The sequence below is a fragment of the Cyclopterus lumpus genome, chromosome 10 (genome assembly GCF_009769545.1).
Source record: "Cyclopterus lumpus isolate fCycLum1 chromosome 10, fCycLum1.pri, whole genome shotgun sequence".
NCBI lineage: Eukaryota > Metazoa > Chordata > Actinopteri > Perciformes > Cyclopteridae > Cyclopterus > Cyclopterus lumpus.
Window position 1 is genome coordinate 6,248,233 of NC_046975.1, and position 21,482 is coordinate 6,269,714.

The 21,482-nt window shown below is 42.3% G+C and overlaps 4 protein-coding genes across 5 annotated transcripts; 2 read left to right on the forward strand and 2 right to left on the reverse strand.

Annotated features, from left to right (window-relative positions):
• Positions 1–699: 699 nt before the first annotated feature.
• aup1 (AUP1 lipid droplet regulating VLDL assembly factor) lies at positions 700–7,929 on the reverse strand. The gene is made up of 12 exons (XM_034543640.1): positions 7,456–7,929; positions 6,137–6,274; positions 5,447–5,597; positions 4,693–4,880; positions 4,064–4,136; positions 3,486–3,559; positions 2,823–2,889; positions 2,531–2,633; positions 2,306–2,443; positions 2,058–2,197; positions 1,708–1,796; positions 700–1,060 (listed from the first exon to the last, which is right to left on the reverse strand). Exons 1-12 carry the CDS (start codon positions 7,494–7,496, stop codon positions 1,015–1,017), a joined length of 1,248 nt encoding a protein of 415 aa, XP_034399531.1. The 5' UTR covers positions 7,497–7,929; the 3' UTR covers positions 700–1,014.
• Positions 7,930–8,475: 546 nt separating this feature from the next.
• Positions 8,476–14,342, forward strand: ctsf (cathepsin F). The gene is made up of 14 exons (XM_034543943.1): positions 8,476–8,884; positions 9,278–9,388; positions 9,883–9,964; positions 10,555–10,616; positions 10,778–10,850; positions 11,220–11,333; positions 11,469–11,617; positions 11,844–11,940; positions 12,305–12,385; positions 12,518–12,637; positions 12,887–12,951; positions 13,135–13,225; positions 13,313–13,371; positions 13,696–14,342. Exons 1-14 carry the CDS (start codon positions 8,639–8,641, stop codon positions 13,768–13,770), a joined length of 1,425 nt encoding a protein of 474 aa, XP_034399834.1. The 5' UTR covers positions 8,476–8,638; the 3' UTR covers positions 13,771–14,342.
• A 1,880-nt stretch (positions 14,343–16,222) lies between these two features.
• Positions 16,223–18,751, forward strand: eif1ad (eukaryotic translation initiation factor 1A domain containing). 2 transcript variants are annotated; one of them, XM_034544325.1, is made up of 5 exons: positions 16,223–16,392; positions 16,763–16,887; positions 16,972–17,080; positions 17,536–17,644; positions 17,726–18,751. In XM_034544325.1, the coding sequence occupies exons 2-5, from the start codon at positions 16,801–16,803 to the stop codon at positions 17,949–17,951; spliced, it is 531 nt and encodes a 176-aa protein (XP_034400216.1). In that variant the 5' UTR covers positions 16,223–16,392; positions 16,763–16,800; the 3' UTR covers positions 17,952–18,751. The 2 variants fall into 2 exon arrangements, with proteins under 2 accessions (XP_034400216.1, XP_034400217.1); XM_034544326.1 differs by lacking the exon at positions 16,223–16,392 and adding an exon at positions 16,395–16,442.
• Positions 18,752–18,977: 226 nt separating this feature from the next.
• Positions 18,978–20,695, reverse strand: LOC117737910 (N-acetyllactosaminide beta-1,3-N-acetylglucosaminyltransferase 2). The gene is made up of 2 exons (XM_034544155.1): positions 19,319–20,695; positions 18,978–18,986 (listed from the first exon to the last, which is right to left on the reverse strand). Exons 1-2 carry the CDS (start codon positions 20,693–20,695, stop codon positions 18,978–18,980), a joined length of 1,386 nt encoding a protein of 461 aa, XP_034400046.1.
• Between the last annotated feature and the right edge of the window lie 787 nt (positions 20,696–21,482).

Below are 21,482 nucleotides of genomic sequence, written 5' to 3' on the forward strand. Positions count from 1 at the left end.
ACCTCCTGATCCCACTGCTGTCTCCTCTTCCAAGCCCATTGGTCCGAGCATATAAACTTCACTAGCATTGTGTGCCATCAACGTAATAAAAGTCATACCGTATGCCAATAAAATGTGTAAAAAAGTAACATGAAATCATGTTATGTATGCCATAAAATGTTATAAATTAATGCTTTACGTCATTAAAAAAATGCCATAGGACATAGAAATGCCAGAGTATAGCTACCATAAAAAATATTAAGTCAGTTTAGTATCCGAATGAAATATGCCATCAAAAATCCATGAAAATAGTTAGTATGCCATAATGTCAGTATTGTGTGCCATGAAAACTACTCTATAACTGTATGAACTCAGAGGGAATACACCATAGTATTTAAGAAGGAAATGACAATGGAGGTCATAAGGGAGGATGATGGAACCAATGGGTGAGAGGTCATAGTGGTTCAATCCAAAAACTTGACATAACGTAATGACTTGACATAATGTCCAGGTTACTCTCTGGCTACCTCTCATGGCCGGATGCGGTTGCCTTTCATTTGTGAGGAAATGCTGCCATGCATTACTAAATATAAATTAATATGACCGTAGTCTTGAAATGTAGAAATGAAAAATATTTTTAAAACATGACTTAATATCCCCCTCTCAAGCCTGTGGACATTAGAGTCGACACTCAACTAAAACAACAAAGGGACACATGTGTTAAGGTCAAGCTGAACTTTATTTTCATCGACGACTCTGGACATTATAAAAATAAATAGATGATTCACAGTCAGTGGATCGTAATACAAATTGTTATCAAAATTATGTATCAGCCAGAATGAAGAATTAAACACATGCGTAATCACCCTCCCATCGACGTATACATGTTCAGAATACGCCCCTCTATAATGAACTAAATCCGTTCGGCAACAGAACCAGTTGACGTTATAGAAAAATCACCATTCAAATTAGACAGCTATGCAAGTTGAATATGCTTCTCTGATGTTTTCGGTGGTTGCTTGACCCAAAGTGTGTTCAGTGACTGTCTTCTTGATCCAATCCGTGTTTTTCAATGTAGCGTCTAGAAGAGGAAGAACAGGTCACGCGGTCAGAGTGGAGTGCCTTATGGTGTTACAGCATGTCCCCCATTTGAACATGAATACTGGACGTATCGATGGAGCCCACAGAATGAGCTGCAGAGTTGGATAATGACTCCGAGGGTTTGTCATGACGAGTAAACCTCTTTACAGGATTTTCTGCTTCCGAGTCTGGATTTGAGAACAAATCTGCCGGGTCTACGCGAGTGAAGACGGAAGTATTTTTAAAGACGGTTTCCGTCTGGAGCGGCTTTAACGCAACGTAGAAATCACTATTGAGCGACAGACACGACCCTAGAAAAGGAATTCAAAGTAAAGCTCTAAGCAAATTAATATTGCAAAACTGTCCGGCTCAAGTGCAAGATGTTGTGCATAATGAAGCAGCGTTGGCTTTTCTCTGAGGCTTCGTATCAGCATGACCTGAACATGCATCAAGTACCTTCAAAGAAATATTTGATTAAAACAATAGTTGAGGGATTATTGGAAGATGTAATTCCACCTTGTAAGGCTGGCCCTTTTTGCCATATCTGCTGCAATATTAACAAAGACGATGCTTTTCTAGCAAATAATACATTAATCTATTGTATGATGTAAAGACGTAACATTGCTCATGGTGAATAAAACCCCTCACCTTCTTGCAAAATTATAGAGTGCTTCTTTTCTCTCTTGGAGAGACAAATGTCTGTCAACTGGTGATCTCCCAAAAGATTGGGCAGCAGGCTGTGGATGAAAAAGGAATTATTATTATTATTATTGAAAAAACAACAACAACAAGCTAGATGGATTGCATTTGAGGACAAAATCAATCTTAAACACAGAAGTAGCCGAACTTAAATGTCCAGTATTTAGCCATTTCTATGCAACTGCAAATTCCCCAGTACTATTCTAGTGAATATAAACTTCACGTTATGTTTAATGATGATTCAAATGGATCCTAAATGATGAATTGTTGGAGAGCAGCAGCGTGTGGAAGCATCAAACCGTTATGGTGGGAGCCGGACCAGAGGAATAGGAGCTGTTCCTAGAAGAGCCAAAAGACGACGTCCCGGTTGCCTCCATTGGACTGTCGTCCTTGTTCTCCAGCAGATTTGTTATGGTGGTGTCAACACAGTTGGTTTTTGCTGCACACAATCAAGAGACAACCATAAAAAGGCATGGCCATTCAAACCATCTTCCAGTTTTGGAAGGATGCATTACTAATAATGCCGTGCACTGAAATGGGGCTCTACCTAAGTCCTTTGCGATGACATTCAGTGGGACATGAGGCAGCACATCCTTCACCTGTTGGGCCATCTTAGTAATCCTATGGTCATCAGTGCCCAAACTCTGGACCATGAAACCCAGGCCAATAGAGCCAGGTCTGACACCTAGGATAAGGGGAAAGAACAGCTGTCACCAGACCCCGAACAGCTCCAGAACAGGAAACCTGGTGCTCGTTTATGAACTTGACTTACTTGTCGATGTTTGTGGTACAGCGTGCCTTTTACGTTTGATGTGCTCCGCTTTATCAGCTTTAGTGATCTTGGTGGAGACCAAGCCAAGTTCACCCGCTAACAGCTGAAATTAAGAGACACACCTTTAGCAAACAACTGCAGCACAAAAGGCAACAAATGGCATTTGAAGAGCCAAAACATGAGGGAACAGTTTGCTGGGGCCAGGACGATTGGATACATCGCCTAAATTGTATAACTGAATAACTCATTTGTTTTTGCAGCAACAAATCAAACCCGTAATGATTGGTTTTACCTCCTGGGCTTTGTTGGCAAACTCCTGCATGGACTCGCCCTCTTGTCTGGACACTGGTGGCAGCCAACTGGGATGGAAATGAAAACAAAAACTAGAATTACCACCTCGCGGTTGTTTGCCTCCGAACAACCAGTCTAGCTGCAGTTTGCCTCCGCGTTGGTCCAAAATGTCATCACTTTTATCCGTTTGGACATGTGTGAAATCATCAGAATTGGCATATGACTGTTTTGTGAGGTCAGTGACCTTTGACCAAGTGAATGTTTGTCAAATTTGAAGACATTCCCTCCCGGTGTTCCCGAGACGGCTGACGCGGAGGCATAGGCAGCAACATGTGAAGTAAAACACTATTATATCAACAGAAATATTCAACATCTATTTAAAAAGTGAATTTGGAACTACGAGCACTAAACAATTACTTAGAGTAATTTAGTTTTAAAAGCATTTGAAGCACATGCACATCAATCAGCATTACTGGCAAGAGAAGATTGGGGTTGGTATTTGTGCTGTGGCCAAGTGTTTATAGTTTAGTTATACAAACATCCTCAGTTACATGGATAATAAACACCACAATTGGATTGTTATTGGTCATTCAGCTACAGAACATCAGGACCCCACATTAAAAAGCAATTGGTGAGAGAAAAATGTATACAAATTATTTAGTACCTTACATGATACACTGTACATGGAACAAAAAATGTCCATAAGAGCTCCTTCAGCCAGCTTGAGTCAGGTGTGCTCTGTGGACAGACAAACAGTCATCACATTATATCACAGCGTATTGGCCCTACATGTAAATATGGACACACAGGGAGACTGGACCATTAAAGTCCTGCTGACCCAAACAATCCTGAGACTATTTGAAATGATCTCCACTGAGCCCAACTGTAGCCACGGCAACACAAGCTAAATTATTCCCGGTACCGAGATGGCTGAATTAGATTTAAGCAGCCTCCACTAATCCACATGCTGTTACTTCAAGAAAAGTGCACTATTTTTGCAATGATTTTCCACAGCTGGGATTGGTATAGAAATGCTTTATTTCACCCCATAGATTTCCTTCCTTCCTCTGTGTGTTAACATTCTGCATTTTCAGGCATGTTACATAGTTTATGTCTCATTACCAAGCACATTAAGAAATATCTTACACCTAGATATTCTAGGCAGCACACAAATAAACAGTTATCTTAAAAGGGTATCCATCGTATTTTGGTAACTTATCGCTTGAAAATGCAAGTTCATACCAAAGCAATCAATGGTCGGGTCACCCGTAAGGCCACAGGTTGAATGGAATCAGTCAGTGAGAAAGGCCAGGAACTGAGAGGAAACACACAGGTTTAGTATGGTGAAGCTGTATGCTGTGAACATGAGCAAAATATTTGACTTTTTATAACATTTTAAATCAGATTTACTCATTTTAGTTTGCAGTGAAAACCTTCAATAAACTGAAATTCATACAAATTACAATATTCTTCTTGATAGTACTATGAAGCGCTCCTCCCAGTTTTATTGGGTGTCATTGCATCTCGGAAGATTCAGAGCTCCTCAAATTAAAGACAGAAATGAACCGATCCTGCAGCCGTTTTAAATTCTGCCCATCGAACTCTAGAGGGGAATTTGTGAGGGGAGACAACCGCCAAAGTAATTAATCTCCATCTCAAAGTGCCATGAAAGAGGACTGATCATTGTAATCACTTCCTACATCCATAGTCCTGAGTAGGAGGCCAAACCCCTGACTTTTCCTCAGAGTCATTGTTGTCCTTTTTAAAACTTTGAATCAACCAAGTCCCATAACAAATAATAACTGTGTTCCTTTGGTGACATGAATCAAATACGGAGTAGATGGTCCTGCAACAGAAATGTTCGCACAAACCTGAACTTCAGCAGGCCAGCACGGCCGTTTGTGGTTTCCTCTTCAGGAAACAGAAGCAAAGGGGGGGTGCCTTCAGTGGAGCAGTACCTCTGAAGAGACTCTCCTACGGCTTCTTGGCCAGACGCTGAATGGATTTCCATGAAGCCTCTGGCCCAACACACAAAGCCTGTGGAGCCCTCTAACTGGGGCTAACGAGCAGATGGAGAAAGAGAAAATTCAACCTTACACTGACTTTACTGTGTTCAACAGGGAAATACCAGTTTGCACTGGTTAATCGAGAAAGAAAAGTCATCGTTGAGATAGAAAGATGGCCGGTTCACTATGCGAGTAAGACTTCAATACGCTTTGCGGAGCAGTGCGAACCTCGACTCCTCTGTTTCATCTGCCGTCATTGAAGTTAACATACAGAACGTTATGTACTTTCATCCGTTTAGTTCCTCGAGGAGAACATCCACAATGCTCCCAAGTGGAACATTGTGACATGAAAATACCCTGTTTGTATACGTCATCATTTACAATATATGCTGCAAACAAATATATTGTGGATTTAACAGAAAATCAACAAAAAAAAAAGCTTAGTAAAACAAAGAGGTTTGTAGCTACACTAGTTCTTAACACAAATAGCAGCACAAAGAAACTACAGACATCAGCACAGTCATTTCATAGGGCTAATCCCCAAAACTCTGCAGCTGGCTAAAATGTTTAAAACATCCTGCATAATGCAGTTTTGCACATTTAAAAGTCAAACACTCACGGTATGGCAGGGGGTCAGCAGGTTGATTATGTTGTGGTCGAACTCCGTCACATGGTTGCATGTGTACAGCTTGGTGTTTCTGTCTCTGGAGCGAGGGTTTTTCTGTCTCACATGCATTCCCAGGACCGAGCACATAACCCTGACAATAAATCTGACAGAACAATAAACCACAGGTGGATGTTATCTTGCATGCAGTGGTTCCATTTACAAACACATACAGTTTCCCACTGCTCCAACACCAACATGCAGATCTTTTACATGTGTTTACTTATATGTAACGATTCTTAAATTCTACAGTCATCAACTTGAAATAACACAAGAACCGTGTCTCAATTAGACGAGGTCATGGTGTAACAGACACATACCATATCAAATGTATTGAGCAGCCACGAGCCTTCATGGTATTTATGGGGTGGCAGTGTTTAATGGATTATTATAGCTGTGAGAGGCAGCCATACTGCAATTGTTCTTAATGAATTGCACAGTATGCAATATATATAACCAGTTCACCAGTTTCCCTTTTAATTTCCACTACTTGTACCTAAATTATTATCAATATACACTTTTATATTCCTTTGGATATGCGTATTATTAATGACACATGTGGTTACCACAACAGCTCCTGCAGCCACGATTACAAACAGAGGGTAACATGTTGTCAGAGAAAAACATATGCTCTACAATACTTGCCTTCTAGCAAAACTCTCTGGAAGAGCACAGCTGACCAAGAACACGTGAACACCAATGAAAATCCTTATCAACATCAAACAGATGCCAACTGGAGAGTAAATCAGCAACAGCAGGAGAAGAACTGCATCTTTGGGAAACCTGTAGAAAAAAAAAAAGTAATCTGTTTCAAACATGTTCAAATGCAGTGCATGACATCTGAAACGTAATCACTGGTGAGATCCTGACAGACATGTGCCTCACACAGAGGGACAGACAGCAACACTGAGGGATGTAAAACAACAAACAAAATGCAATAGGCAGCAAACACCAACATGTGGATTTGTGTGCATTTAGTCTGGTACCTTATGTTCCAGCACTAAACCACCCACACCAGGGCTACCGTCCAAATAGTGTCACACAATAACTAGAGCTCTTTGTTGTACATAATGCAGTTCTCTGGAGAGAAACTGCAGGGCAGTTAGAAACCTGTTTCCACTTCCACGTGTCCTCCATCTGCAGGTAAACCACCATGTATACGCTAAAAAAGCTGCATTTTAAGGCTAACTTTTTAATCAGAGTTTCTCTGGTTGAGTGTGTTAAATATATTAATATAATCGCCTGGTTGCTCCACTGTTGCATTAACGTTTGTGTCTCAGTTTCGCAGTCAACCACAGTGCAAAAGTTTCACTTCCCACACGTTATTTGTTACACGTGTCAAACGTGAATCTCTTAAATCCGAAATTATTAACTGGCCTGAAATCCGACACCTCCATCCCTACTGCAGCATTCTCGGGCCTCATGTCCCATCTACTTACTGTGAAATATATGGCCTGTTTTTTATTATTTGTTTTTTACGTTGGGCCTTTTGTGGCCGAGGCACAACTTTTCTTTTCCATATCTGAGGTCGTTAACGGGAGACATAAGGACAATAGCTGCGGCAACGTGTGCGCGGAAAAGAAGTTGAGTTTTCGGAGGAAACTTTAGCTATGAGCTATCCGGAGAGAGCAACGACACGTCCATTATGAGGACGACAGGATCAACCACCGTGTCGGGTGAAGCGAGATACCGCGGTGATACGTGTACAGTGAAGTCGACACGGCAGCACAACACACGGCAGCCATACGATGTTTACCTTAACGTCACCGCGGCTAGCCCGCTAACGGTAGCTGGGGGCTAAAAATGTGCGATATCCCTTCGTGGTATCGTAGCTAACACACGGTAGACGTCCCCGACACCATGTCACCGTCACGTTATTTATTACACAAACAGGATAACACATGTTTCTACGTGGCGTTAGCTGAAGATTACCAGCCTCAGCTAGCTGCCGTTAGCGGACTTACCGACGAAAGTCAAACATGTCCTCGATGCCCCGGTTCTCCATGTCTGCAGTCGGACCTTCACTCAGAGGCTAATGCTAAGAAAACAACCTGGTCTCTAAGTATAACTGAGTCATGCCGTTCACGACCGCGACAGTTGTGTTCCCTCGTGAGCTAGGGGGGTTGTACTGGACGCTAAATTGTTTCGGGCAGCCTATTTCAGCGAGTTTAAAACGTTAGCTTAGCTTATTCCAAAGGTGCCTCTGCCCGCGGTGCTAGCAGCGCTAGCCCCAGTGAGCCAGAAACAACAACACTTCCGGCTGAAATCCTTCAGAATAAAAGGGCTATGCCCATAAATGGGACCTGAACGTTGAGCTAAATTTGGCACAGACAAGCACATTAATACTCGTCCTAACCTGTGCATTATACTTATGCTGCCGTGTAAACTGTAGCTATGAAAGAAAACAACTACAGACCCTCAAAGTCAGTCTAGTTTAGATTGCCGGATAATTTCCTCACAATATTTAATTCCAAGTACAGGAAAAGCGTCGACATGTGACGGTATTTCGTCTCCCTCTCGTGGCGGTATTTGATTTCTACTGCCTATTGGCTGTAATTACAATGGCGTGATGTTGAGAGGCAAAATAGATGTAACCACATGTTTAGAATAATATTAAGTATTGTACACTTGTCCAGCGAGATTTTAAATTACACAATTATTTGGAGAATAGGGAAATTAATAACTGCCGCAACACTAAAACGACACTTCACAGTGTATTCTACTTTACGTATCATCTTAACACTCGATTAACGTTTTATTTTAGTATAAGCAGTATTGGTTCATAAAAGTAATGGATACGTGCTATACATATACGTTAATGATATACATTATATATATATATATATATATATATATATATATATATATATATATATATATATATATAATCTTTTCCCCTCTGTTAACAGGTTATTGCGGCTTTACAAGTGCGTGTGTGAAGTTATATAATTATGATATTTTGTATGTAGGACATAGCCCGCCCACTAATACCCTTGTCTCCTCCCACAACCTCATGTTTTGTTTGGCAACAACACGCGATCGTTACATCTTGTGTAACTACTGCTGTGAACTTCATATCGATTTATTTTGTCAAGGGAAACAGAAGATCTCTCTTTTTAACCGAGCACCGACTGGACACTGACAGACATGGTGGTCGGATCCCGCTGTCCGGTAATCCCGTGGCTGGCCCTGGCCGCCGTGTTGGGCTCGGTACTCGGGCTTGGTGAGGACATTGATCGGCCTCTCACCGGGCCTCCAGGCTCTCCTGTCCGGCTGCAGGAGTCCGACCCCGGCCTGAAAAAGGCTCTGGAGTTCGCGGAGGAGCGCTACAACCGGGGCTCCAATGCCATGCACCTCCGCAAAACCAGCCGGCTGCTCTCGGCCACTAAGCAGGTAACGTCAACACGGACCGTGTATTTTCATTCTTCTTCATTTATTCACAGCAATGTGCCATTTTATTTAGTCATAACGAGGGTGAATGGAAAACGTCGGCTGTGTGACGATTTGCGACATTTCAGAAAGAGTTACGTTCAATTAATTGTAAACAAAGTCACCAGTGCGCATCACAGATGCGTCATGTTACTATAGTTAGCTAAACAAAGGCCGGAAAAGGGTGATTTACCTTCAAAATAATGGTATGCACTAGTATAAACTGCGGTATACATGTTCATTATGCAGACAACTACAATGAGTACCACTATACTACTACTGCTTTATTAAGAGCAATATGTCTTGTCTTGTTTGTAACTCTGAAGTGACCCCTGTGTGTATTTGTCTGTTTTCCAGCTGGTTAAGGGTATCCGCTATTCAATAACAGTGGAACTGAGTAACACCCAGTGTAAGAAATCCACCAGGCTCAGGACATGTGACTTCTATCCCGAGTTGCACAAACTCAAGGTAGGTTGTGTGTGTTCGTGTGCATGAGAGGGAGGGTGATCGAGGGAGACAAAGTAGGCCATTGTCTCGGTTTAAGAATGGCATATTTCTCCAAGGAGTATGCCATAATCCCACATTAGCAAAGTGTTAATTGTATACCAAGTTATTATTGCAGCAGTGCAGTTATCAGTTCAGCTGAGATGTCACCAGGTTTCACTTGCAGATGCCTCATGACATCATGCATGCAAACACAACCTGACGCATACACTTCTTTTTGTTTCTTCGTTCCTCTATTTTTAGACTTTACAGGGGATACCTAATCCCATGTTTTAAAAACATCCTCTATCTGAGAAAAAGAGATAGTCCTATTGAGCCGTTTCACTTTTGAAACAATATAGACACACAAGAGACATGACTGGATGTTAGATTGAGCTACAGTGATTGCGCGACATATTGTTCTGTTTTATAATCTATTTTCAACAGATCTCTGTCCTCCATGTTTTTGTTTATGTCAGACCGAGGTGTGTGTGTTCGAAGTGTGGGACATTCCCTGGCAGGAGGCTTCAACTCAGTTCAAACAGAAGTGCCAGCCTAAAGGTCAGTCCGCATGCACACACATCAAGGTGTGGTCAAAGATTGGCTGGAGGACACACCTATGGTTCACACCGAGTGACGGTGGTTCCTCTGCACGGGCACTTTCATTTATTCTTCACCCAAGAGGTCTAGGTTACCTGCAATCACCGTGGACCCACTGTTTACACAGTTTCAGTGCTATCCCATGATGCTTTGCTTCCTCTGTAATAGCAGCAGCATCTTCCAGGATGACAGTGGCTCTATTGAACTGGTTAAAACCAAATTATCAGGGAATAATCTTTAATTTTTGAATTAATGGTTTACACCACCAATATAAAGAAAATGATGTATTTGTATTTAAACACTTTCCCCTTGCGGGATTAATAAAGGTTCTATCTATCTATTGATTGACACTGATCTCACCAAACAGCCTTAATTAACCATGCATGGAAATAGTCCCAGAAGAAAGACTTGATGCAAATGTTTCCTTCATTTTGACCTTATCTTCTTGTGTTCTGGCCTTAATCTTAGCATGTGGCCCAAAACTGTCCGATAAATGTATGTGCTCTACACACTGTAACATAACCTTTTGTCCTGGATGTCTTTCTTATCAGTTGAATCTCAACTAAAAGAAACCAACAAGGTCGTGGATGCATCCGCCAGCCAGCCTCTGCAGGTAAAAATGGTGTCCTATTCAGATCAATAACAGGACTGACAACAAGTTCCCCATTGTTATCTGCCTGTTGGATCCCCCTCTCGTCCATTCATTGTGTAAACTGCTGGAATTGAGATTAAAGATACGGTCTGCGTGCGTTTTGTCTGCTCATTATCTGGCAGGAGTCTGTGGAGCTGTTGGGCCAGTTCAAAGAGTTCATGGTGACATACAATAAGGTCTACAGCAGCCAGGAGGGTGAGTGACTGACACAATGTATTGTTCATACCAAACATAGATTGCTTAATGTGTCGCCTTCCTTTTTTAACACCGTGAACCACTGATGGGTGATACGTATCTCATCAACAGTGAACAATCATTACTCAACACATTCCAAAATGACTGTAGTAGAGCGCGTCACAGGGAATGAAAGGTCACGTGTTGCACTGCATTCAGAATGGTGTGTCCCGTGAAAACAACCCAGATCAGACATCTGCTTTCTCATTCGTGTTTTGCTTTCGGACGTCACATCACACGTGAAAGATGAACATACAGGGCAGCGAAACAGTCCTTTCATTGTCAGGCGCCATTTCATTTTTTTAAATCTATGTTTATTTGACCCCGCAGAGGCAGATCATCGTCTGCGCGTCTTCCACGAGAACCTGAAGACCTCCGAGAAGCTCCAGTCTTTGGATCAAGGCTCAGCTGAGTATGGAGTCACCAAGTTCAGCGACCTAACTGGTATGTGTCCGTAAACGTGTCTCTGCCTCGGCTCGCATTTCCAGACCGTCCGCTTTTCATGTGTTGCGTCGGTATTTCCGCAAAGGTTCCTCTGAAACACAAACGTTTAAATGCTCTCTTTCTGGTTTCCTCCAGAGGAAGAGTTTCGCTCTACTTACCTGAACCCGCTGCTGAGCCAATGGACTCTTCATCGCCCGATGAAGCCGGCCCCTCGCGCCCGAGGCCCCGCCCCTTCCAGCTGGGATTGGCGAGATCACGGAGCCGTTAGTTCTGTGAAGAACCAGGTACCAACAAGCAGATTTAATTATAGAGCGTTCACTCTCAGTAGCCCGTTACCAATGAATACACGATGCGTCCTGTTTACATCGTGCTGATTGGGGTTTGTGTGTGTGTGTGTGTGTGTGTGTGTGTGTGTGTGTGTGTGTGTGTGTGTGTGTGTGTGTGTGTGTGTGTGTGTGTGTGTGTGTGTGTGTGTGTGTGTGTGTGTGTGTGTGTGTGTGTTTCTTGCAGGGTATGTGTGGGTCCTGCTGGGCATTTTCTGTCACAGGCAACATTGAAGGCCAGTGGTTCCTGAAAAATGGGACGCTGCTGTCCCTCTCTGAACAAGGTAACACACACACACACACATGAACACACACGTTTACACACATTTTGGTGTCACATTTTACACTTTCATTTTTATTTTATTTTTACATTTTCTTTTCCTTTTATTATTTAAATTATTAAATGTAATATACCCTGACATTTTATTTTATTTTATTGTATATTTGTAAACATGTTTGCTGCTGCTTCAAGAAACCTCCTCCTAGGGATGAATAAAGTAATATCTAATCTAATCTAATCCAATACAGACGCGCACACACCCAAACAAACACAGATGATACAATAATTCAATAACTTTCTCCTGCAAGAAAAAGCCCCTGTTTGTGAAACGCCATGATTTGGTCTGCTCATTGATTTGTCCTTCACAGAGCTGGTTGACTGTGATGGGCTGGACCAGGCGTGCAGAGGAGGGCTGCCGGCCAATGCCTATGAATCCATCGAGAAGCTGGGTACGTGTGACATGTGTGGAGGACGAGTGACGCGCGCAACCATAGAAGCACTTTAGTGTTCACTTTTTTTGTTAAACCTGCAAATCCATTTACGCTGAGCCTTTTGATCTTCAACCTCGACGTGTTGTTTAGGTGGTCTGGAGACAGAGACCGACTACTCTTACACCGGGAAGAAGCAGACGTGTGACTTCACCACCATGAAGGTGGCGGCCTACATCAACAGCTCTGTGGAGCTGTCCAAAGACGAGCACGGTGAGTGGGCTGAGCGAACGAATCACTAAAACACACAGCGACACGCTAGTTTTAATCCCTAAGTGACACGGATCAGTCTCAATGAACACAGTAGTGACACAAACAATGATTTGTTGATTCCTATTTCAAAGAAAGATTAATTATGAAGATTAATGGGTGTTGATCAATTGTAACTAGAAAACGTGTGTGGCAGATGGAACCAAAGAGCTGTTGAATGTACTCTTTTTCTTTTCTTCTGTCTTTTCTCAGAAATTGCAGCGTGGCTGGCTGAGAACGGACCGATCTCCGTTGCACTGAACGCCTTTGCCATGCAGGTAAACGCTTTGGTCCCCCGGCAGAAATGACTGCATGACTAACATATGACCCACTGCCACCACCTCCATTTGAGTTATACGCAAAGACATAGCATCATGGCTACAGGCATTTAATTTTCACTAAAATGTGATCGTCAGCATACAACCGTATTCAATTCATCTTTTCTTTTGAAATGTCTGTAGTTCTACAGGAAGGGCGTCTCTCACCCTTTGAAGATCTTCTGCAACCCCTGGATGATCGACCACGCCGTGCTGATGGTGGGATACGGAGAGCGTAAGTGTTTTTTACATGTTGTATTATTTATTTTAGGCTTCATTCGCCTAGTTCCTGATTCTTGTATTAATGCTTCTGTGCTTTCAGTTAAAAGTATCCCATTCTGGGCCATCAAAAACAGCTGGGGAGAGGATTATGGAGAGCAGGTAAGACAACCCTAACCTACTCGCAGTCTTTGTAGATTAGAGAAAGGTAAAGAGTTCTAAAAGAAAATACTTTATTCTTCTTGATAATATAGCAACTAGAGCGCACATTCTGATTTTTTAACAATGTCATCATTATTTCCTGACTTGACCAGACGAATAGTCCAAATGAGTCAACAGTGTCATTTCTTACCTAAAGTGTGCACTCTTTAATTTGACACTGCAAGACCTCAGCCACAGTCGGGTGTTGTTCTGTTGTGTTGCACTATACTGTACAAAACTAACGGCTGTTTTGTTTGTGTGTTTGTTCACACGTCTCTCCTACAGGGTTATTACTACCTGTACAGGGGGTCCAATGCCTGTGGGATCAACAAGATGTGCTCATCTGCTGTCGTCAACTAGAGAATAAACACCACATACACACACCATCACAGTACATGTACCACAGTTACCAGCTGACCTCCCCTTTACACTCCTCACACACACATTGGATCCAGAATGCATGACGATTGCAATCTGACACACATAAAGTATTGCTGATGTTACTCCTGTTAAACCAGCCTAATGTTCCACCTTATTACCTCACACCACGTGTTACTAAAAACATACCAGCTTTAATAAACTAGCTTTGTTGATGAATTTTTAAAGTCATTTTAAAGTAGATCCCTGCAGTTATCCCTGCAGGTCATAAGGATTTCTGTGTTTTAGGCACTTTTTGGTTTTAACTAATCTTTCCTCAAAGTAACTGAGTCTTTGTTTGAGCGTGCACTAATTGAAGTTAGACTACTGTCTTTTGTGGTTTCTTGGATGTTTTGTTAACAGCGTCTATGCTAATGCTTTGTTGTATTTGAGTGAGATTATACTTATCTGTATTGATCTTCACATTTGGTCGGTACATAACTGCAATTTAATTATAAAAACTGCTGTAAGACCGTGAGAAATAAGTGAAGGTTGAATAAAGTGTGAAATTCTAATCTTTGTGTGTGGTGTTCTTTTCTTATATGCACTGGAACAACTAAATTAAACTGTCACAAGGACAGCTACAGGAGAACATTCCTGATACAGGAGAACATTCCTGATACGGGAGAACATTCCTGATACGGGAGAACATTCCTGAGAACATTCCTGATACAGAACATTCCTGATACAGGAGAACATTCCTGATACAGAACATTCCTGATACGGGAGAACATTCCTGAGAACATTCCTGATACAGAACATTCCTGATACAGGAGAACATTCCTGATACAGGAGAACATACAGGGGAACATTCCTGATACAGGAGAACATTCCTGATACAGGAGAACATACAGGGGAACATTCCTGATACAGGAGAACATTCCTGATACATAACATTCCTGATACAGGAGAACATTCCTGATACAGAACATTCTTGATACAGAACATTCCTGATACAGGAGAACATTCCTGATACAGGAGAACATACAGGGGAACATTCCTGATACAGGAGAACATTCCTGATACAGGAGAACATTCCTGATACATAACATTCCTGATACAGAACATTCCTGATACGGGAGAACATTCCTGATACAGAACATTCCTGATACAGGAGAACATTCCTGATACGGGAGAACATTCCTGATACAGAACATTCCTGATACAGGAGAACATTCCTGATACAGAACATTCTTGATACGGGAGAACATTCTTGATACAGAACATTCCTGATACAGGAGAACATTCCTGATACAGAACATTCCTGATACAGGAGAACATTCCTGATACAGAACATTCCTGATACAGAACATTCCTGATACAGAACATTCCTGATACAGGAGAACATTCCTGATACAGAACATTCTTGATACGGGAGAACATTCTTGATACAGAACATTCCTGATACAGGAGAACATTCCTGATACAGAACATTCTTGATACGGGAGAACATTCCTGCTGACTGCAATTAGACTTTATTATAAGTCCCCTCTGGCCAGATCCTCCTCAAATTGAAATTGAACAACATCAATAAACCTTGCACCGCTTTCACTGTACACACCTTATATACATTGTATATACATTAAACTTTTCCTTTTCTTTATTTCCTTTTCTTCAATTTATTTTATTGTATTGTATATATTGTGCATTTTTTCATACTTAATATTAATATTTTATGTTTACTCTGTAACCTTGTTTGCTGCTGCTACAACCAAATGTCACCATGAATAAAGTATCTATATATCTATCTATCTATCTTATCAATTGAAAATAAAAATAAATGCAGCATAACATTTTTACTGTGATTAGATCATACTGTCAATAAACCACATTGAACATCTAATTGCTTAAATGTCTAAGTGCCTGATGTTAAAAGTAAGGGTTATAGGCAATGTTTTACTTCATAAACATCCACAGATTTTTGGGTGAATTAATATGTAGTCTGCATATAATTATTTATCAAATCAATTGGCATGAAGTCAAACAAATAAATAGCTAAAACTTGAAAGAAGTCATTGTTGTTTTATTTTTTACCGATGTTACCTTGTGTATCGTGTGAGAACTGGTTGGCAACAGCGAATGTTAGTGATCTTGAACGTTGCTCAAATTGAGAGAATACAAAACTATATTACCCACAATGCAAAGGCACTGCGGCGGAATAACTATACCTGTGTGGGGCGGTGTGGTGCAGTAGGTTGGGGTGAGAGTTGGAACCCTAGTCTGATCTTGTTAGATACTATTATAGTCAGATAATTAATAGCAATTGATGTTGAAGTGACATAGTTATGCTAAGTGTCATTCTAGGCCCTCATTGAACGTCCATTTAGCCTGCACATAAAAGAGCATTAGATAGTGACCTTTATTTTGAAAAGGATGGACTCCTTGGCACCGGAAGTGTAGCCTTTGGCGTCGTCAGAAAACAGGAACACATGTAGTTTGGCTTTGCTGACAAACTATTTCAGCGTGTCTTTTCTTCAAAGTGATTTGTAGCCGCTCGCACGCTCCCCGGAAACACTCTCTGCTCTAAGGAGACACAACTCTCGTTCCTCTTTTCTTTCTTTCAAGGTAATTATGTGACCCGCTGACGTGCTGAGCTGGAGCTGCGCTGTGAGATGGTTAGCGCTAATGCTAGCTTAGCCAGCTGTAGCACTAGTGATGGTAGAGGGGAAAGCAGACAACTATTTGGCATAACAAGTTATAACCACGTGAAAGTCAATGCGGTAGCCACACATTTATAAAAGTGGCCAAGCTCATGTTAACTGGCTAATAATTATTGTGAGCGTAGCTAGTTTTCAATATAACTTGTCAGTTTTGTTTTATATTCTGGTTTCATATCCCGTTTCAGTTCATTGTCTCCTTTTTAATGTACCGTTATCTGACCACCGGTGACGAGCAGAGAGCGTATTACTTTTAACTAGGTTAACTCTCCTCTCAGCTGGACGGCACCGGAAGCTCGCATCATAACCGTTCGAGATGTCACAGGCCACCAAACGCAAACACGTGGTCATGGAGGTTCTCGGGGACTTTGTCACGCCCACCGCGAACCAGCAGATTGTGAAGGTGGGCTGCGTGGACTTCATTGTATTTCACGTATTTCATTGTGGTCCCGACTCTCATCTCCATCCTCTACCTGTGCACTTGTAGGTCACTGGTAGCCGTGGCAACAACCTCCATGAAGCGGTCACAGCCCAGGGCGTGAGGTTCCTGGTGAGCATGCCCCCCAAGTTCCGCAAGAACCTCTGGATCAAGAGAGGTAAGTGATTGAGTGGGATATTATATGAATATTATAGATTATCACGGAGATCATTCAGTATGAATCAAGCACTCAAAAGAAACAACTGCTTTATGGAGCTACCAGAGATCAAGAACTCCACAGGGAATATATACCTTTTTAAAAACAATACAAAACGTGTTACCACTTCACAGGGAAATGCCAATGCAACATTTGTTTTTTATAAACTTTGTGAATATCAGACTGTATTTCCGCACCCTTGATTTCTTGTAGATGTGGGACGCTAAAATATTCTCTGCAGCGTAAAAAAATGTTTTGGACTGCTTGGTATTTGTTGCTTTTTCAAGAGAATAGATCCTGATATATCAGTAGAAGCTTGTGTCAGTCACTGGCGTGAGGACGTATTATTAAGTATTGACTGAAACTGACTCTTTTACCTTTCTTTATTTTCTGGTTCATGTTTTATACATGTCTAGGTGACTACGTGATTGTGGATCCCATTGAGGAAGGAGAGAAGGTGAAGGCAGAGATCAGCTTCATTCTCTACAAAGATCACATTCAGTACCTGCAAAAACAGCAGCTCTGGTGAGTGGGAACTCACACACACACACACACACACAACTAGTGTTATTTGGTCAAGTGTAACTGAATGTATTGTTCCTCCAGGCCAGAGGGCTTTACGGAGGAGCCGGACAAGACGAACAAAGAGCAAGAAAAGGAAGAGGAGACGGAGGAGAAAGACAAGGACCTCAGTGACTCTGAAGATGAGAGTGACCTCTTTGTAAACACCAACCGCTGTAACTACCACTACACTGAGAGTGAGGAGGAGGACAGTGAGGAGGAGGAGGACGCCGACAAAGACAAAGAGAAAAGGACAGAAAACGGTTCGTAGTGGCAGCACTGAGGAGGCGGACAATCGAGAGTGAGAGTTGTGAGAATCACGAGACGGTGGGCTCTGCTGTGCTGCTGCTGCCACTGACCGATGATGGGAAGTAATGGTCCTCATGCAACTGATCCGTCTGGACTGCCTGTTGTAGACCTTACATGGCTGGGCTCATTGAATGGACTTTAACGTACTGGAACAGAATAAGTCTTGCTTGTTAAATTAGTTTAAAAAAGAAGAAAACGGAATCAGTCATAACAAAGCTGACGTTCTTCTGTAGTTTCAGTGTCTCACTGAAAATGTGTCCTAAACTCAAGCATGTTTATAGTCTGAACTTCAGTGCAGTGATCACTATATTGCTGGTACACTACAGGGTGTACTGTATACTTAGGCCATACTGTACATCTGCAGGATGTTGATGGAAACTGTTTAATCCATTCATCCATAGGACAGAATTGAAAATCAGAAACACGACTCAGAACATTGACAGACCAGACTGTAGTCGTGTTTAATTGTTAGTTTAGTATGAGGAGTCGGGAGCGTGGTGGGAATTTAAAGATCTTTCCAGTATTCCTGGTCCTCTGGAGAACATTCCTTTTAACAAGCTGGACTGTTTCCATTCTTACAGAGTATTTTATTTTCAAATGAATGCAGCTGATGGTTTTAAAGATCAAAATGCTCTGGTTTCAATTGTATCACGGCATACTGATCGTTGGTCACTGTGACTGATTGATTAGAGCCTCGTCTTCTCGACATTCCTTGCTGACTTGGTTTTGTGCAATGATAAAAGATTAATTCTACATTCTTAAGCTGTTTTTTTATTTTCACTCCATGGACTTGTCATCGTCCTCTTCAAAATTCCACATCTTAAAAATAGCTTGCTTTTTATTTCACATTCAAAGAACCCTTTATTCACGAAACTGTTGCACAGAAGGCTACGGCATTAAATGCATTTACATCGTAATACATAGTACATCATCTTTGACATAGAGCCATTGAGTTTGTAGTACATTTGTACTGCATGTAAAACCCGTTCTACATGGACTGGAGGTGTTGGGGGATACTTGTCACGGGTGCTGTAATATGTTTTTTGGAAGGCAATGACGTCGGGGTTCTTCCATTGCAGACCATTGCAGTTTCAAAATGTAGCGTTTACATTTTTTATGCATTACATTTTGTCTTTCAGGTAATATTTTCACATATAAAAGTACACAAAAGGTATGATAATATAAAAGTACAGTACATATACTGGTTTAAAGATTATTATTAAATATTGTTCAATCTCCCCAAAGTTTTCACATTTTGTACTATAATTAAATATAACCCCAGGACATGATTCCTTAATTAAATAAAAATGTGCTCAGTGATACTCTTACAGTTGGGGTTTGTTTTCCTTCTAGCCGCCCTCTCAGGGGCGTGTCCCAACACTGGGCCTGGCTCGTTTTCACATGGGCCCACAGTTTAACTATCTGGGCGGGGCTTCGCTTGTGGACCAATAGGATTGTGTGATACGAACACAGCGTCTCCTTTTCCCCTTTAGGAAAGTCAAACGTGAGGAAGGCAGGGTGGTGGACCGGGTGAGCGTTGAGCCGAAGCATACACAGCCCCACATAAACATCATCGATTGGGAACAGGTGGACCCTTTTAGACACGTGCAGTAGGCGTCTGGTCAACTGGCCTGAGTACACCACCCCTCCACCGCCTGCGTACATGGGATATTGTCCCTTGTAGAAGCCTTCTGGGATAAAGTACTTGGACTGGCAGACTCGATTTGGTAATCCTGCAGCTATGACATCCCCAATCATGAAGTCTCCAATGGTCTTGTGAGCTTGTGGCTTCTTTAGCTGGTCCCGGAGGAATGTAATCATCCTCGGGGTGTTGACGAAGACGTCGTCGTCCCCCTTAAAGACGAAGAGAGTCCGGTTGCACGAGCGGGAGAACCAGCTCCAGAAGAGCACATCTTTCAAGGTGAGATTAAAAAACGTGTCCCTGAAGTCCCACTGCAGGATGTCTCCATGATGTTCGCTCTCCATTCGCAGTACATCGGATAAATTCCCGCCCGCATTTCCATTTCTTCCATTCCCGAGTAGGAACACCCTGCGGACGTGTCCGCCACCATCTCCTCCTCCTTTACCGTTCCTCCACTGCCCTGCTACCCATCCCGCCTGGCCCCAGGTCTGTCGAATGGCCTGCCGGTTCTTAAAATTCTGCTCCATTGTCTTGATGGCTAGGAGGAGGAGAGGGGCCTCCCTCTCCTCCTTTGCCCCGGCTCCACAGACTCCATCTGGCTGGATGAGGGCTGGGTAGTCTCTCATATGCATGTGGCTCATAAACTCTAGTATCTGCTGTGGTAGCTGATTCCTCATGCTGTCCAAGTTGGTAACTTCAGAGAATCCTTGCTTCTGTAGGGACTCATAAGAGGGATGGTTTTCAGATGCCCTCTTGATGTTTTCAGGTCTCAGAATGGGGTTAAAATGGCGGTCCATGGTCAGCTGGAGACGGTTCCAGATGGCGTCCCCGTGCAAATGGAGCTCCCAGAAAGTTTTAGGGAGTTGGGTGAAGCTCCCGTTACTAAAAGTTCCCGGGGCCACAAAGTGAAGAGGTCCCGAGTCCCCGACTGCGCTCCCCTCTAAGCGAATCATGGCTGCATTAAACACGAAGGTAGCGTAGGCGAACAGCAGGACCAGGGAGATGCATGGCGTGCACACGCAAAAAGGTAACACGGCGCGCCAGCTACAGGTGGAGCGCGCCATTCAGCTGCAAATGAACCAATAGTATGTTAGTTTGGGCAAATCTAAAATCGGTGTGAAAAAAGAGATGTTTTTGAATATCAAAATACCATAAATGTGCCATGAGTTGGTTGGAGAGAGAGGAAAACAGTCATGAGAGAGAACATTGACTAAACTGCACCAAAAGGTCCACTTGGTAGCTGTTCTGGAGTTTTTGATTGTCTTGTATTTTCATCGGCAGATAAATTCGAATTAAAGTTATAATCAATACGTCGGCCTACAGTCATTTGGCAAGATGAGATCCTCTCCTCTTCGGGTGCTGAAATAAATGAACATCTTTCTTTGCTTACCTTTTTGCGAGTGAAGATTCCCAAATTCATTGAATACTCGTCCGATTTGATCACCCGATGGCCTCGTTATCAGAGCATTTTGCTTTGACTCTCCATTAATAAGCTGGAATAGATACGGGGAGTCAAGGTTCCTTCTCTCTTCTATCCTGAAGTCATCCGACCAACTGTGTAACAAACGCATTTGTGTTAACAAAGATCAAAACGAGATTCTTTTCTCTGAGACAACACAGATGGATACGCCCACTGACAAACAGAGATCTAACAGGACAGACATGTTCTTCCTCCACTGATGTTTGCTAAGCAGACTCTTCTGTTGCTTTATAATGATAGCCTTTACAGCCATCCACTAGCTGAGTGAAACCTACAAACAGGTCTGGTGGCTGGGAAACAGGTCCAGGAGGGGGTATCCTGACATTGTAGTTTTCTTCTTCTGGAAACAATGGAACCCATTGCAGGTTTCA